General features: G+C 52.1%; 1 protein-coding gene across 12 annotated transcripts in view; it reads left to right on the forward strand.

Annotated features, from left to right (window-relative positions):
• Positions 1-17902, forward strand: part of Mcf2l (MCF.2 cell line derived transforming sequence like) — a 147223-nt gene that overhangs the window by 82400 nt on the left and 46921 nt on the right. For 11 of the 12 annotated variants that reach the window (XM_036166687.1, XM_036166686.1, XM_036166680.1 and 8 more), the window contains exons 2-3: positions 6648-6731; positions 11653-11767. In XM_036166687.1, the coding sequence (XP_036022580.1) occupies positions 6648-6731; positions 11653-11767 (199 nt within the window). Of the gene's footprint in view, positions 1-6647; positions 6732-11652; positions 11768-14833; positions 14858-17902 lie in introns of those variants that run through there. The other variant, XM_036166690.1, reaches the window with a different exon arrangement.

The raw sequence follows: 17902 nt of genomic DNA on the forward strand, positions 1-17902 counted from the left end.
ATGTCTACCACCACCAAATGTGCAGGTCCCCACCACCAGATGTGCAGGTCACCCTGAAGGGAGAGGCCACACAAGTGCTGAGGTTATTTTAGACTGTCTCTAAGAGTCAATTGTCTGAGGGTTTCTATTGCTGTGATGAAACATTAGGACCAGTGGCCAAGGTCACTTAGCTCCTGTCAGCCAAGCTGTAACTCATGCCCAGGACACTTGGCTCCTCTTGGTCAGGTCAGCAGCCGGTTCTACAGACAGTCTCAGGAAATCAGGGCCCTAGTGTGAGAATTGGCCTGGAATGCAACCTCTCAATTAAGTGATTTTGGAGGATGTTGGGGGTAAGCTTCGCACATGTTCTATATGAGGACAATGTGGAGTCTGCCTTGGGCTGAAAGACTTCAGCTGTACCCTCACCTGTCTGCTGTCCTGGCTTCTGCAACCATGACCTGAGGTGGAGCCCCATGGCCCAGGCCCCATCCTCCACATTCTATCCTCTGTATCCCCTAGGCCCCACTTGCCACGCCCTCCTCCCGTGCACCTCTACCCTGACCCTGCACACCATTCCCGTTCATCTTTACAACTGCAGTCCACAGCTTGGAGTCAGCTGCCCTGGTCACTGGACACTCTCCTTTCTGCCTGTGGTAAAGAGCCATAAAGATATAGACCTCACCGAGTAGACACGTACAAATGCTAAAGCTATTTCTTCATCCATTGACTCAAAGATGAAGGGTTCAGGAGAGAATCAGCTGCTCAGGGGAGCTGAGCTGTGGATGTTGCCCCTGAACAAGCCATGGGGAGGCACCGAGGGGCACCTTCCCTCCAAGGCCCACTTATCCAGCCCTCTCAGTATCAGAAACGACATCCCTAGTTTCTGCTTCTGAACTCTACAGCTGGGTCCTCCCCTTGGAGCCTCAAGCCAGCCAACTCCTCTGTCTGTCCTTCCTTGACATTGACCCGGCAATCACATAGGCATCACCATGTGACTTTAGGCCAGCTGTCTAACTCATGCAAGGAGTAACCTTACCTCCTAAGTGCCTGTGATGGTTAAATCCATTAGCAACCAGAAAGCATATGTTGCTATTGCTACTATGAAGAACAGTTTCCTGTATGGACCAATTGAAATATAATTCAATTGGTTGGGACACTGAAGGTCAAAGATCCCCACAGTTCTCTTGTGTTTTTCACTGTGGGAACAGGCTTCTGCAGACTTCAGTAAACAATGGCTTTCCTGGTAGATGGGAGAAAGGGCGGGCTTCATACTTGCGCTTTTCCCTAAACTGTCCTGGTGGTAGCTTAGTGGGTGTGTCAGGGTTTCCTAGAAGCGCTGACTACATCCTGATTGTGAGGGCTGGCCTGAGCAGCACTGCCCCCCAACACTGTGATACTTTAGGTGGCTCTCCCCCATCTGAGGCTGGAGAGTTGAGGATGAGAAAGAAATATGGGCGCCCAAGGACGTCTCAGGCTTCTCCAGTGTGGGATGGTTTTGCATGTGATGTTTATCTTTCCTGAGCATGGCAGAGAGTTCTGTGGGACAGGCAGAGGTGACATTCTATGAACCTGACCTTAGAGATGCCACAGTGGGAACTGGACACGGGATGGGTGGCAGCAGAGGTCAAGTGCTACCAACTTTCGTGTAGCGAGGGAGGCTGCCAGTCATGCCTGCCAGCTGCATCCAGTTGTGGGAACCTATGTGAGAGTGAACAGTGTCTCCCATGAGAGGCAGGCAGAGGGCACAGCAAGCTTCCTGACTGCAGTGTTCCTTTAAGGAGTGGTTGCAAGCTTGGAAACCACCGTGCATAGTGACACCCACACTCCAGGGTGTGAATGCTCGGGCAGGTGTTTGCCTGTGCAACACTCCAGCCCTTGGGAAGGTGAGCGTTTAACCCCTGACCTTCCACCCCAGGGCCATGCCTGGTGTGGGGTGAACAACACGGGCGATGTCCCGTGTGTTCTTATGTCCCCTGTGTTAGTGGATTCCTCACCTCGCAGTGATGAGCGTCCAAGTCGGTTCCCACACACTGAATTGAAAACTGTGGGCTGGTATTGAAGATACCTGGGGGAGGCAGAGCTCGGGACAACACCCTGGGTGCTGTAATCCTCTGTGCCAGCCTGTAACTGTGTTACCCGCACAGTTGTCAAATGCCTGGTGGCATGTGAGCATGGGTGGTTTCTAGCTCTTGTTGGCCTGGCTCTCTGTAATTCTGAGTTGGCAAACCTACTGCCTTATGTTCCGTCTTTATTATGGGTCTCAGTTCTAAAGCTTTCAAGAACTTGATTTCTAAGCTCAGGGGGATAAAGATGGTTAGTGGTGTGTGTGTGTGTGTGTGTGTGTGTGTGTGTGTGTGTGTGTGTGTGATGTAAATATTTAAAAATAAACAAAATGACCAATAAACAAACCAACAAAACAAAAACAACTGGGATTTAAAAATGTAAGAATTCTGCCAATTCCGGCCAGTAGCTCTTAGCATATGCCACAGGTCCACCCTCTGTCCCAGCAAGTGACTGCATAGCTGGCCTGCTGGCATTGTGACTTCTGCTCAGACCTGCTGGCCTGTGGATGTACCCAGTGTGAAGCATATCACGTCAAGCATCACTTTGCAGAATTTAAGTTTTATTCTGCCCAGCTGCCTTCCCCGTGTCTCCTTTCCGTGATTGTGACCATGTCTGTGGTTGGAGGCTCTTCGAGGGTCTTGATGGGGCTGACCTCCCACCCGGATGACTGGTGATGTAATCCCGTTTGACCTTCAACCTTGGACTTTGAAAGGAAGCTTTATGTTTGACAGTGAGCAAAAGCCCTTGGGGATGGGCTTTTTGTTGGCTATAAATAAAAGGAGATAATTAGCAAATAACAGACTTTACTACAAGCCCTTCTGCTTTGTCCCCTTAAGGGGGCCAGGACCCCGGTCAGAGTCATCAACAAAGCAGGGACCAGCTCTCATCCAAACCCTCAGCTCCTACACCACAGCCGCCGCCTCCCTACACAGGGTGCCCCCCGCCCCCAGGTCTCTAACCCACCTTGCCCTAAGGTGCTCTCGGTTACTGTCCCTTTCTCTGGCCTTGGGTAGCAGAGCCAGGGGTCAGAATGCCCCTCAGGTAGGCGGAAGCACATGAGATGCTGTGTAGGGATCCGCCACCCGGAGTGAGACGTGACACCTTGAGTTGATTTGTGAGGACTTTCAACTGTAGCTCTCTAATTCTGTAGAACGCAAAGATCTAGAGACCAAAGAACGGCCCCTCCTCTGTGGACTCAGACACCCAAAAAGAACGACTCCTCCTGTTTCGGCTCAGATACCCAGAGTCCAGAATCTGGCAGCCGCTTTGTGTGGATAAAACTCAGCAGTTGAAGGCCCGTCGGACCTCAGTTCAAATTGAGCTGGACTGAGATGACAATCTTCCCTCATCTTGTGTGGGGTGATGGTCCCTTCACCCCTAGGAAGGCCATACCAGGGCACCTCACCCAGGTTGCACTTCAAGGGCTGGGACACCTACCTGCCTTCTTTCCTCACTTCCTGTGTCCTGACATGGGACCCAAGGGGGAGAGCAGTGGCCTGAGGCTGGGGAGGGTTTGGACTCAGGCTGTCAATTGCCCTTGTGTCCTGAAGCCCTCTAACTGCCTCTCTGACTCCGGCAGGGTCATGGCAGGGGTCCCTCGATGTGGCATGTTGTCTGTACCTCCTTGTGCTCACACAGAGGAGCTCTGTGAAAGCTGGCCTGCCTGGCCTTTGACCACCACGGGAGGGGGTGACCTGTTTCCTGCCCAAGTCACCTTCTGGGACTCTGCCCCCTGCTGGTCAGTCTCAGCAGTACAATTTCCTATACTTCACCGCTGGTCTACAGATTGGACCCGCTGAGGAGTCTGAGAAAGCTTGCCTCTCAAGGCACGGGCTCACCCATCTTTCTCCAGTTGCAGAAACATCAGAAAGAATAAGAGATTATAATACAGGGGAAAATGTCACCAGCCTGCTGAGCTCTAGAGCCTGGGACGGTAAAGACCAAACTCCAGTGTTGGCTGTACAGTGCCCGTGGCCACCTGTAGTGTCCTTATGGACTGTCTCGTGATCATGCACCATGCACACAATATTTAGATCATGTAATATTATGTCTCGTGTGCATGTTCGGATGTGTGTGCAGGTATGTGAGAGGGCATGTGCCCATCTGTGCATGTGCCTGTGGGAACCAGTGGGCCTCAGCTGCGGTTCCTCAGGTTCTGGCAACCTTTTGTTGTTTATTCTGAGACCGTCTCTCATTAGCCTGGGGCTTGCTGAGTAGGCTAGATTGGCTGGTCACTAGTCCCAGGACCTGCCTGCCTGTCCCTGCCTCCCCAGCACTGGGGTTCCATGGCCACATCAACACGCCTGGTTTTTTTCATGGGGCTTCTGGGGATTCAACCCAGATCCTTGTTTTCAAGGCAAGCACTAAGCACACCGCCCCCGCTGTTGTATGATGTAAAGGGAGGAGGAAGCCCAAGTATCATGACCTCTTCAGCTACAGGCCTGATGGGGACATGTGGTGGCTCATGGGCTGTGGGCTGAGGGCTGAGGTCCTGCTCAGGAAGGCGCCGTGGCAGAATGGGCACCTCTGGGGGTAGCTGTGCTGAGACCCAGACTGGACATGCTTCTCCTGTCTGAGGAACTCAGGAATACACTGAGGCCAGTTCCTGGAGAGAGGTGAGCCAGGAGGCCCCTGGGTGACCCCAAGAGGAACTCAGCCATGTGTAAACCTGGCCCTGACCATGGAAACAACTCTATCAGGTGGTCAAAACATGGGACAGCCTGGGAGGCAGGCTGGGTTCATGCCCTTTGGAGCCTACCCATCTGGGAATGTGTCTCCCCTGGGGGACAATGACATTTACAAACTCATGGAATCTAGTTGGATGATTCTGTAGGAATACCTCCATCAAGGGCCACGATGCTGGGATTTTCTTTCCTTGGGACTAGTTGTAGCCTAGAAGTTTAAGGGCCCAGATCTGTGGTCCCCGGGGCCATGGCAAGATCCCAGGGAGCTGTGGCCTGCTCAAGGCTCAACTCCTCACTGCCTTTGGAGAACCATTGTATGGACCATTCTCGACTGTGGAGAAATTGCCAGCCTAAGGTGTCGCCTACAAACTTCCTGTTAGATCCCACATTTCTCAGAAGTTCAGGATGACTCTCGGGCCGCATTACTGTCTCTCCTTAAATCAGAATGGGGTTTGAGAGCAGGCCTCCTAGCCTCCTACCTGCTCCTAGAGTTAATGCTGCTCAGAGAAGGAATCCTCTCACATCATCACCCGAGGTAGGCAACAGGATGAGCCACCCCTCATATGTATACAAGCCCTGAATCACTTCCACAGAATTTAAAGGTACATGTCTTGGTGGGTGACCCTTTCTGGCCTGCACTCCCCACAAGTGGTAATTACCATTGCCAAGAAGTCTGAACGATGTTGGCTTCTGTGAGTTGAGCTCACACGTGAGGCCAGCCTGGTGTCTGCAGTGTGACGAACGGAAGCAATTGTTCCCTGCTCTCTCCTTGTGTGACACAGCTCCGCTCCCCAAAGCTCTGGCAAACATGGCATCCCCATTGCCTCTTGGCCCCATGATGGTGTGGAGCCCCTGTGTGGAGCCCTGATGTGCTGAGTGTCACAAGCTTTCCAGCAGGCATTTGTAGCACCAAAGAGCAGGATTTAAGCTCGATGTTGTACAGTTAATATCTGCTGCCTCCACGTGAGCTTTCAGGTTACAGGGTCTCTACTACCCACTCTCTTGGGCCTCTTGTGACCTGGGTCTTCATGGGTAGACGTTACCTTCCAGCCACCTGCCAGGGATCAGTGTGAGTCATGGGTCTAACAGACTCTGAGTGGTCAGCACTGCCCAGCCTTGTGGTAAGAACCACCACCTTCGGTCTCTTGGGTTGGCTTCCCCCAGAGTGTCCTGGTGGTCCCTTCCTGTCAGGGCCATCTTGGGGCAGCTGGGGTGCTGCCTTTCTGTGCCTGTGTTAATCTACGGCTTACAGTGCACACCAGGGCAGGGCCACCAGCATGCAGCCAGGCCTCCGTCCTCAGAGGCATCAGGTGCATGGTAGGACCAAGGACAGGCACAGGGCCCTGAGCATCTGGTGATTTGTTAGTGGCTGCAGGTCTGTGGTGATGGCAGACGCCCCGCTTAGCCAGACAGTCATCTATAGGCAGCAGGTGAGAGCCCTTAGGTGCCTGCACCTCTGCCAGAGCAGGGGAGGAGAAGGCGCTTTGTTTACTTGTGACTCAGGCCCTGCCCTCCTCCCTTGGCGTCTCTCTCTCTCTCTCTCTCTCTCTCTCTCTCTCTCTCTCTCTCTCTCTCTCTCTCTCTCTCTCTCCTCTCTCTCCACCCCCCTTTCCTTTCCTCCAGTACTTCTTCTCTCTCTCTCCATTTTCCCCTTCTTCCCATTTTTCCTCTTTTCTTCTCTGGCTCTTAGACACATTGTAAAAAATTAATGGTGAATCACTTAGCCCGTAGCCTCTGTACACTGAGAAACAAAGACTTGCTCTGATCGTTGAAAACTGAAATGCCTTTTTCCAGCCACGTGACCCCAGCTCCCTAGGTGTTTGTAGCTTGTTCCCGAGGCTCCCGAGGGCTGTTCCCAGGGCCCCTGTGAGCCAGAGGCCAGGTTCCCTCCCAGTGACAGTGTGTCTGCTCTTCCTGCAGATGAAATCATGCACCAAGACATCGTCCCGCTCTGTGCCGCTGACATCCAGGAGCAGCTGAAGAAGCGCTTTGCCTACCTGTCTGGTGAGTGCCGGAAGCCAGGGCCTGGCTAGGGTTGGAAAAGGGACAGTCTGCAGGGTCTCTGCCCACTCTGGACCCACTGGTGCTTCCCTGCTGTCTCTGAAGCATCTGGCCATGGGGCGGGGAGGTGGCAGGGCCATGCCAGCACACTCATTTGGGTTCTGTTGTCCACACCGCAGTGTCCCAGGTCAGGTGGGTCATCAAGAAAAGCGTTTTATTTAGCGCACAGCTTTGAAGGTCCAAGGCTGAGCGGTGCATCTGGGGTGATCTTGCTGCCAGAATCCTGAGGCCATGCAAGTTATCATGTGGTGAGAGGCGGGGTACACAAGTGTGTGCAAACATGTTTGTGTGTGTCTGTGTCCTCAAGTCTCTATAAAACCACTAGGACTCAATCAAGGGCCACCGGCCTGATGACTAATCCTACTCACTTCCCAAAGGCCTTCCTCTGTGTACCACAGTTGGATTATTTCTGCCTCACAGAACATCCTAGGTTGAACTCTGGCACAGGAAGATTTAAGAGACACACTGAAATGTGTCATAGCTATATCAGGCTACTGAGCGGCTGTCAGGATCTAGAGATGGCTGAGACCGTGCTCCTGACCTAGGATTCCTGGAATGTGGTCCTTCCATGCCAGTCCTCCTGACCTTGGTGCCTTCTATGATTAGGGCTGTGGGATCTCACTGGGCACCTTCCCTGGCCCTGCCATTGCCCTTTCTCAAGCTCTGCTTCATAAGCAATGGCCTTGGGACATGGCCACCCCACCTTGTGCCGCGGCTGGCGTACGTCCAGCCTGTGACAACACTCAGGTGCTAAAGTTTCACAGGCCGATGGAGAGAGCCCCCTCAGCATGTGGACGTTGCCCTCCAGCCTAGTTGTGAAAAGGGCCACATGTGAGCCTTCCTCCAGATCCCATGTTAGCTCAGGGTACCCCCTCTAGTCAGCCTGGAACCCCCCGCCACTTAGCCACGTAAGGAGAAACTGTGCGTATCTGTGACCCCAGGAGCATCCCACCCCTCGGAGCCTTCTCTGGCTGTCCTGCCTGTGGTCAGGACACAACATGTTCCCGTCACATAGATCCCAGGGAGCTCTGAGATGTGGGCCAGGAGAGGAGCTGAAATACAGTTCGTGGGGTGTATATCACTGACTTAGGAGTCTAGCCATATGAAGTAAGCAAGAAAGGGGAACCTCTTGAGATGTTCGACTGATGGGTGGGCACTGCTTCCCTTTGGAGGGTCCCCCAAGGGGGAAGAAAACAGGGGGTCTCCTGAGAGGACAGTAGAAAGGGTGAGACTCACCCTGGAAGTGCAAGCTTCAGAAAAAGCTTGTGAAATACCAGTGTCTGCCTCCCCCACCCCAATTCTCACCTCAGCTTCTTCTCACTTGTCCCCACCCTGACAGGGCTCCAGACTTAGATACATGGATGCCCCACCAGCCTTGGGTCATGGGCCTTAACCTTAAATACAAACTGCCCGTATGTCCCTCTGTGGGAGTCTATGGTACGTGAGGGTAAGACCCTGGGAGCCCCACTGACTGCTCACCTCTCCACTGTCCAGCATCAGCCTGGGAGCTCCAGGTTACTTAGTAGGTGGAGTTGAGGTCAGTTCTCATCAGCGAAGGTCCCTTGCTGGACCTGTCCTCTCTGCTGCGGCCTCAGAGACTGGCTCCTCCTGCGAGGAGGGTCTAAGAAGCTGCGATTCTCCATCCAGCTGCAGAGGTGCAGAGGTGACTGGTGAGGAGGAGTGTGTTGGGCCTCGGAGTTGACAGCAGCCCCTGCTGGTGTCCATAGGACCAGGAGGAGCAGCATTGCTCTAACCTGAGCAGGCCTGCAAGAGGTCCCAGCTCCCGTAAGCACAGCCCACGGGCACCTTGATTTGTCCTCTGAGACTTGGAGGATCCACTGGGCCAAGCAGGGCTGCTGTGAGCTGATAAATGGCGGCGTCCTTTGTGACCAAGCGTGTGAGAACCTGCTCTAAAATGTTCAAATATAACTGTTCTCCAAGCCAGACTATTAATGGAGACTCACACCCGAGACATTTTGCAGACTTCACCAGACATCTCCATCCTTCTCTTGTTCTCACGCCCCATTCCCAGAACATTCAGGAGCCCTACCTAAGGATCTGCATTCTTACTGCACCTGAGCTGCATCCATGCTTTGGACAACCCCCTGTTCTGCTGGCCTGTCCATTTCCATCCTCTGGAAGGCACGGCTTCATTCTTAAAACCATCCCTGGCCTGCACTCCGATCTACTACACTGGCTTATGAATATGATGGAATATAAGACAAAATCGTCAGCTAGGAACTTCAGTACTAGTACTAGTGTGGAACTCTACACTTATTCTCTCCCCTACTATAGACCAAAATTGTGTTGGCAAAGAACTCATTCTTAGCCACACAAATCCATGTTCTTCAAGAGAGTTCCCAAGCAGGCCTCTCTCTTGACCCCCTACTGTGGCCGTTCCTTTAAAGTCTGGGCACTCAGCAAACACACTGAGATGAAGATGCATCATCAGACACATTCACCTAGAGCTTGGGGCCCTCCAGTCTGGGGCAGCATGCCCTTCCAACCCTGCGGCTGAATGTGTAGAGATGGGACCTCATGCAGCTCTCTCTGCCTGGCAGAGCGGCCTCCTGGCTGGCCCATAATCTGGGGTGGTATTCACAGCCTTGTTTTCCCCTTGGTAGCTTTCATGGCAGAATTGCAGCTGGCCCAAAGTTCTCTCTACATATGAGGCTGCCCTATGACCCATGGAGTTTCAGGTTCCAGGGACCTAAAACGCCTTCTCCACTTAATGCCTGAGTTTGTGGCAGGCTCCCTCGGGGCATCAGCTGCTTCTGATTCCACAGTCAGCCTGGGGCAGTCCCTGCTCTTGTTAATCAACCTCATGAGAAACAGACGTGGACAGCTGCCTGGGAGTCCTGAGTGCTCAGAGAACACGAAATGGGAGTAACCAACACAACTCCTAGAAGGCTGAGGAGCAGAATCACGCTCACTGGCTTCTGCACAGCACTTCCAGAGTCCACAGTCACGTGGTGTCTGAGCTAGCTGATTGCTGCTTTGGCTTGAGTGAATGTGTTTCCACATCTGCATGTGGAGGCCCAGCCCTGGTGAGGTGGTGTTAGGAGACATACTCTAGAACGTAACAGTCCATCAAGAAAGAACACCGTCACCAAATAGACAGGCTGCTGACGCCCTGACCCCAGACATCTAGCCCCCAAAGCACTGAGAAGGAAACTTCCGTGGCTTATCAGCCATGAGTTGGTGTTTTGTTTTTGCACACCAAATAGTTGAAAACCCTCATACCTATAAAAACTACTAAATCAGTGTGCAAAATCCTTTGTACTCACAAAGGCCTTATATCAACTTAAGATGCCCTGATTTATTTTTTATAAATATCCAGCTTCCGAGGGATGCCTTCATTCTTTCATGAAATTTTAAGTCTTTTTAAGTTTTTGAAATTATAATACAGGCACACTATTATCCCCTTCCCTCTCCTCCCTCTACCCTTCCCGTGTACTTTCAAATGCAGAGCCTCTTTTTATTTAGTTGTTGTTACAATATATATGTGTGTGCGTGTGTGTTCCTAGATAAACACATGCAACCTGCTCAGTCTGTATAATGTTACATGTTATCATGTGTATGATCTCAAGGCTGATTGCTTGGTATTAGATAATCAGTTGGGGGCTCTGTCCTGGAGGAGACCATTTCTTTGACTCTCAGCATTACCTAGTTGCCTATAGTTCATTGGCCAGGGATGAGGCCCCATGAGCTTCCGCTCTTCCACGTTCATATGTCCACTGATGTGATCGTTGTTTGGGTCTTGCTTAGGCAGCCAAGTTGATGACACTTCTATGATGTTTCTAGGAGACACGGTGTCACAGAGGAATTCTTGGGTTTTTTGTTTTTGTTTTTTGTGGTTTTTGTTTGTTTGGTTTGGTTTTGTGATTACAGTCTCTCCACCCCTTTCCCACAGTGACCCCTGGCCTTCAGTACAGGAGTTGTGTTGTAGATGTAGCAGGTAGGACTAGGCACCACACTGTCTCTTGTTCTCTGCATTTTGACCCATTGTGGTGTTCTGTATTGGTCTCGTCTGCTGCAAAGAGAAGTTTCTTTGATGAGGGTTGAGAACTCTACTTATTTGTGGGTACAAGAATAAATATTTAGAATGTAATTAGGATTTATGCTTGTTTAGTAAGTGGTGGTTGTAAGTTCTTCTTCAGGGTCCATGACTTCACTAGCCCCAGGTTGTTGGCGAGGTTTCCAGTACCAGGCATGGGTTCCCTCTTGTTGAGTGAGCCTAAGTCCTATTAGAGAGCTGTTGGTTACCTCCCAGACATGCATGCCACTATTACACCCTTAGGTTTGTGTTTGGTCATGTTGGTCTTTGCTGTGGTTCATAGGTATCATGTCTGGGTGGGACTGTTGGTCTCTACCCTCCCTTAGAAACTTACATTTTTTATCTTCTGATACCAAGAAAGCTAGTCCTCAGGAAGGAAGCTTCAGGTCATTCCCAGCTCAGTTTCTCTGGTTCCTGTATCTGAAGTGCATGGTGTTTCCAGTAAAAGTGGCTTACCTTCCACCTCTGGGGGCAGCCAAAGGCAACAGCAATATGTTATAATGTTTTGAGAATCTCTTGGACAACCCTGACTAGCAACTCCAAAGGGAGTTTCATGCCTGATGTTGGTGTTTTGTTAGCTGTCTATGGCTCTTGGGGGTGTGATATAAATGTATCCATTGGGGCCTGATCCATGATCCATTGAACTCTGCAATGTGTCCAGCAGCGGTTTTCCATTTGACATAAAGATAAGCTTCTTTGATGGGGGTTAATTAAAACACCCAGTGTTCATGAAAAGCCTCTCTTGCTGTGTTGGAGACAGCTCCAAGGCTGAAGCTTTGCTGAAAATCTGCCCTCTTTCCTCCCTAGGTGGGCGGGGACAGGACGGAAGTCCGGTCATCACCTTCCCCGACTACCCAGCCTTCAGTGAGATCCCGGACAAGGAGTTCCAGAATGTCATGACCTATCTCACCAGCATCCCCAGGTAGGGGCTGCTGAAGCCGGAGCCGGTTCTGTGCTAGTGACTGCTTGATTGAGATTCCAGGGGACCTGGGACAGGGTGGAGCTTCATGGAGGAGAGGAGTCACAGGTCAGAGTCCACTCTTCCCATGGACCACTTAGCACTGTAGAAACCCCAACACTTGATCCCGAGTTCAAGTCCAGCACGAGCTACCAGTGAGACCTGTTTCAAGAAAACAAAATATAATCACTTTTCTCTTTTAAAAATGTCACTAGTCATTGTCTATTCTGGGCGCAAAGAGCCCAGTGAGTCTTTCTCCATCCCTGGGAAAGGCTCCATGGGGTCATGTCTATGGAGGAAGACCCTCTGCAGCTGAGGCTCATCTCCCTACAAGACCTGGTCCCTGGGGCAGCTGCTGGAAACCAAAAAAGCGAAGTAGCTGCAGCCACTTCTGTGCCTGGTAGTCATATTAGTCAAGATACGCTTGAGGGACACAACCATGAATGAATATATATATGGAGGCTTTCTTAGATTGGCTTACACCCTATGCTCTAGGTAGTCTAATAATGGCTGTCTCCCATCAGAGAGGCCCAGAACTCCAGGACTGTTTGGTTCATGCATAGATTGAATGTCTCTGCAGTTCCCAATCTGGGACTAAGAGACTGGAGGATTCCTAGAAGAATGCTGGTCTTCAGTCTGTCAGACCTTGGGAAGGGCTAGAGAAGTGGTTATGTTTCATCTGAGACTCACGCAGACATCCACGGGGAGGTGGCAGGTCCAAACTGACCCATTTTGTGTTTGGAGGCCAGAGCAAGGGCCTGGCCAGGAGTGGGTGAGAGCTGGTGGGTAGGGCTGACGGTGAGTAGAACAGGGGAAGAGTTGAAACGGAGCCCCTAGGTGTCACCAGAGAAGGAAGATCTTTTGTACCAAGGCATGTAGGACTGAGCCAGGAAGTAGAGGTGAGGAACAGGGACCGCCAGATACTGACGGTCTGTGGGTTTCTAGGTCAGTACTGTGCTATGCTGTGTTTAGCAGTAGCCTCACCCCCAACTATCCCCTCTGGTCATCACACAGCTCTGCTCCTTCTCCTGTCCCTCCTGTGATTATTGGGAGGCCTCCTGCCCTTCTGGCTTGTCTCAGTGTGTTAGGACTCTGATGAGGACAGTTTGGGTGATTAGAGCAGATCTGACAGGCTATGAGAGAGACGGAGGGTACACGGAGACGCCCGCGAGACCACAGAGGTAGCCCGGGTGACAGGAGTGGAAAGCATGTAGTTCTACCCCCAGGTGAGGAGAGGAAGAGGGAGCAGACGGTGGAGTCACCTTTCCATCCTGGCCTGGTGTGAATTCTTCAAGGCCGAAGGGCTAGCCGATCCCAGTGGGAGATGCTCTCAGCCATCCTGCACTCCTCCACAGGCTCATGATTCTGAAGTCGGCCTCACCCACCCCACACTAGTTTTCCTGACCACCTCCAGGTACAAGTAAGGCTACCAAGGCTTTTTGTAGACATGCCCCCTCACCCATGTGCATGTGCACACACGCACTCATGTGTTCTCACAGTTGCACATATACACACATACAGGCTAACATGCATACTTACCTATGTGCTTGTACCCTTATACAGGCTCATACTCACCAATGAACTCATACATGTTCATACATATGCAGGGTTCACACCTGCACTCCCCACATGCACACTCTCACATGCACACACATACTCCTATGTGTTTCCAACACGTGTTCACATATGCATGCTCACACACACTTATGTATGTTCATGCATATATGCTCATCCTTATACACATCATGCACATATTCACATACATGTTTACATATGTGCATTTTCATGCTTATGCATGTTGTCATTCTACCACGTGGGGAAGCAAAGCAAATCAGGTTGAGTTGCAAGTTTTAAGAATATTCAAGGCCAGGCGGTGGTGGTGCACACCTTTAATCCCAGCACTTGGGAGGCAGAGGCAGGAGGATCTCTGTGAGTTCCAGGACAGCCAGGTCTACACAGAGAAGCCCTGTCTCCAAAACAACAACAATGAAAAGTATATTCAAGGAGCCCAGCATAGTTCCTACTGTAAACTCTGCACTCAGAAGGCTGAGGCAGGAGGACCACGCGTTTGAGACATAGGGGACCCCGGAGAGATGGAGCATAAGGGAATGAGGGAAATAAACAAAAGAAAAAATGAATATTGAAGGGAAGGAGGAAGTCACTCCAGGCTTGCTGCCCCTGGGAAGAATGTTGATCGGGAAAACATCCGACTCTGGTGGCCACAGTGTGGGTTCTCTTTGCTGTAGCTACCTACCATTGGCTCCTTGGGAATTCTGCTGCTGTGCTTTGTGGGTACTTCCGTAGGGCCAGTGTCCTCTGGCAAAGATATCCGGGGGCCGGGTAGAAAGGAGGCTGGTGGAGTTCCCAGGAGCCTTTGCTCTCGGGAGCATGCTACCCCCTGACCACAGGAGGGCAGCCTTGCCTCATCAGCAGACCCGAAGCTGGTTGCTATTAACCTCCACTTGGTTAGGTTGCTAAGACACACTGGCCCAGCATAAATTCAGAGCCAAGTGCAGAGAGCGTTTGCTCCTAAGCAGATCATAAATACCCTGGAGGGACTTTTCATTCGGAGGCCGGGAGCAGGCAGAGGGTACCGGACCCCCTCCTCCTGTGGCACACTGAACCTCCATTTACAAAGCTCCCACAGTTCACACAGGCTGACAGGGACAGCTCTCCAGCTGTTCTTGGTGATGAGGTCCCGCTAAGAGGTGCCCGTGTGCACGTCCACATGTACAGATGCACACACGCCATATGTGCACGGAAATGTGCGGGTAGAAATGAACAGATGCACACAGGCACGAACACTCACTCAGACACATGCTCACAAGTATGCCCAGACACAAGTGCTCACTGAAGTGATACACGGCTTATGAGGACTGTATGAGGGGGGGATGCGAGGGACTCAGGCTCTCTCAGGGGGTGTTCATGCTGTCTTCTGGGACGCCTGTTTCACCCTCCCTTGCTGCCCACTCACGCAGGCCCCAAAGCAGCCAGACGTGTGGCCCTGAGACAACCTTACCCGTGCCATGAATTCAGATGGGAATGTCCATGGATGTGAGTGTGCAGGTAGAGAGAGTGTGTGCACCATGCATGCGCCACACCACAGCCATGCCCACGTTCAATGTGCAAGCTCTGCTTCTGCTTCCTCCTCACTGGGGGCCACAGATGAGGGTCGGTGAACCTCAAGACCGCTCACTTCCACGTGTGGTGGGCAGCATGGCGCCCTTTTTATTGGCCCCCCACAGTGTAAACGGGCCAAGTGCACCCACTTGTCAACGGGAGCTTTGGGGTCCTTGCTTTCATGGTTGAGACCCTGCTGCGGGGATGGGCCATTACTAGATTAGTAGGTTTTCATGCTCTGTCCCTTGGTGATGACAGTTCCTAAATAACCCTGGCGATGCTCCCTTGAGGCCCATGTATCCAGGTCTGCTCCTTTGTCTTCGTACGGGTCACTGCTGCTGTGATGAAACACTGTGATCAAAAGCAACTTCAGGAGAAAAGTGTTTGTTTGGTTCACACTTCCACACTAGGAAGTCAGGGCAGGAACTCAAGCAGGACAGGAACCTGGAGGCAGGAGCTGATGCAGAGGCCATGGAGGGGTGCTGCTTACTGGCTTGCTCCTCATGGCTTGCTCAGCCTGCTTTCTTATAGAACCCAGGACCACTAACTTAGTGATGGCCCCACCCACACTGGGCTGGACCCTCCCCCATTAAACACTAAGCCTGATCTTATGGGGGGGGGGGCTTTTCTCAAATGAGAGTCCCTCCTTCCTAATGACTCTAGCTTGTGTCGGGCAGACAAAAGACTCCACCTGTGGTGTCAATATAACAGCGTGTGGCTTCCAGGAGGAGCTCAGATCCTACTGCCAGCTTTGAACCAGGCCAAGAGGACCGCAGAGAGTCAGGGCTGCTTCATGCTCGCACGGACGAGCCCCCATCCCTTCTCAGAGTTTTCACAGACTGCCCTAGACTTCAGCTTCTTACATCAGCTCCATTTGTAAAGTGCTAGATTTATAGTCTGGTGCTTTGAGCACTGGGATCCCCCACCCCACCCCAAGGTTTCCCGGAGTCCCCACAACTTCTGCCCCAGAACACCTCATACTGCAGTGACCTTCTCATGAGGTCCTGTCCCTGTGCCTTCCTGGGTCACGTTCTCCTAACCCCACCAGAGGCCACATCCTCTCAATTGTTTATTAGTTATCATTCTCTGTAACTGTCTTCCAGAGTGATAGCCACTGACCACCTGTGGCCACTTAAATTTAAAAGAGTTGTTTCTGCTCACACGTGACTAGGGATCCCGTGTTAGGCAGCTGAAGTCTGCGATACATGCCATGTTAGCAACCTGTGCCTCAAATTCAAGGCCCAGACCAGTGGTTATCCTGGTCGCTTGTCCAAGAGGAGGGACAGCAGCTGTCACCTGCTAGAAGCAGTGTCACTGGACTGTAAGGAAGCTCAGGGAGACACAAATAGTGACTCTGGGTGGCCTTCCTGTCACACACTGCCCTTAGCTGGCTGTCCCGGGAGCTGTGGTGGCTGAGAGGAAGCCAGTACTTCCCAAGACTACTCCTTAGAATTCTCGTGCTAGGGTAGAAAAGAGTTGCCTGCTGGGGGAGGTCTTGGCAGCCTTGGGCAGTCCTCAGGGAGGAGACTAGCAAACGCCAGTGGCCACAATGGAGACAATCAGTGGCACAGCCCCCACTACACACACACACACACACACACACACACACACACACACACACACACCCCAGTGATTTCTTTGTGAGGTGTGCTGAGCTCTGGTTCTGAGCACAGTCCAACTCAGGTCTTCAGGAGTTCGGCAGAGCTCATAGAGGCCTTCTGTGGAAAGACTGTGGATTCTGGGAGGCTGAGGGAAAGGGGAGGGCAGAGGCTGCTTAGCCATCAGAGTTGTGTGGATTCAGGCCATTTCAGACCTGAGCAGGGTCCCTGGATCCACCTCTCTTCTAACGTTCAGATAAAGGCGGTTGAGCTCGGGAGCTGCTGTGGAATTGTGGGTTCTGTTTGTCTCCCAGTCCTCCAGAGCCAGGAATATTTTGATCATGTAGTGTCTTGAGTCCCTCTGCCCTCCACCAGCCCACAACGCATTCCTGTACCTTCAAAGACTGGGGGACACCTGCCCAGAGCCAGGCATAAGTAATAACATCCACAGATGGGAGGGAGTCCACCCAGTTCTGTGACCGCATCCCAGTTCCTGCCCAGAAGGGACTAGGTCCTGTGTGTTTCAGGAGAGCCAATAGAGCTGTCAGAACCCAGGCCTCCTGGACCCACAGAAGCCAGCCAGGCAGCCCAGAAAAGGTGGATACGCTCAGGAAGATGGCCTTATTGTCCTGGACTGCCCCTGTGCCCTGGCTGGGTCCTCACAGACTCTGTACCTTTATGATCTCAGGATGCCCTAAGCAGCCAGCTGTGGCTTCCACCAGTGAGGCCTGGATATCTGGTCAGAGGCCAGAGGGATAATCTGGCCCCAGCGCCGTCCTGAATGTGCACCTTCACGCTGACCACCTGAGGGCGCTCTTACTCAAAACATTGTAAAACTCCAAATTTAAGCGCGAGCTGCATAGATCCACCCACCTGCCCTGGTTTCACACACTTCCCTGGCCCCTTTCATTCTCATAACTACTTTGTAAATCTTGTACACTGTGCTCCGGGACCCGATCTTAAACTCCAGTGTCACTATACTCAGTGGCATCCAGGTGGGATGAGACATGTCACACACTGAGAAACCAAGGGAACATGTCCCACTGGCCAGAGGTGTTCCACCTGTGATGGCCATATCCTGTGACCCTTGGGTCTCTGCTTATCTCATAACTAGCTGCCTCTCCAGGCCCCCACACCTGCTCAAGTGCTGGTTCCTTACATCCAGGCACCACAGGGTAACGCTTCACACTTGTCCAGCCCTCCAACCACCGGAAAGCCAGCATCCACTGGGTTAGACCATGGCTTCTGAGCGCTGGCCACTGTACCCCGGCTCTGAGCACTGGCTGCTGTACCCCGGCTCTGAGCATTGGCCACTGTACCAGCTCTGAGCTCTGGCTGCTGTACCCCGGCTCTGAGCTCTGGCTGCTGTACCAGCTCTGAG

The sequence above is a fragment of the Onychomys torridus genome, chromosome 17 (genome assembly GCF_903995425.1).
Source record: "Onychomys torridus chromosome 17, mOncTor1.1, whole genome shotgun sequence".
Taxonomy (NCBI): Eukaryota; Metazoa; Chordata; class Mammalia; order Rodentia; family Cricetidae; genus Onychomys; species Onychomys torridus.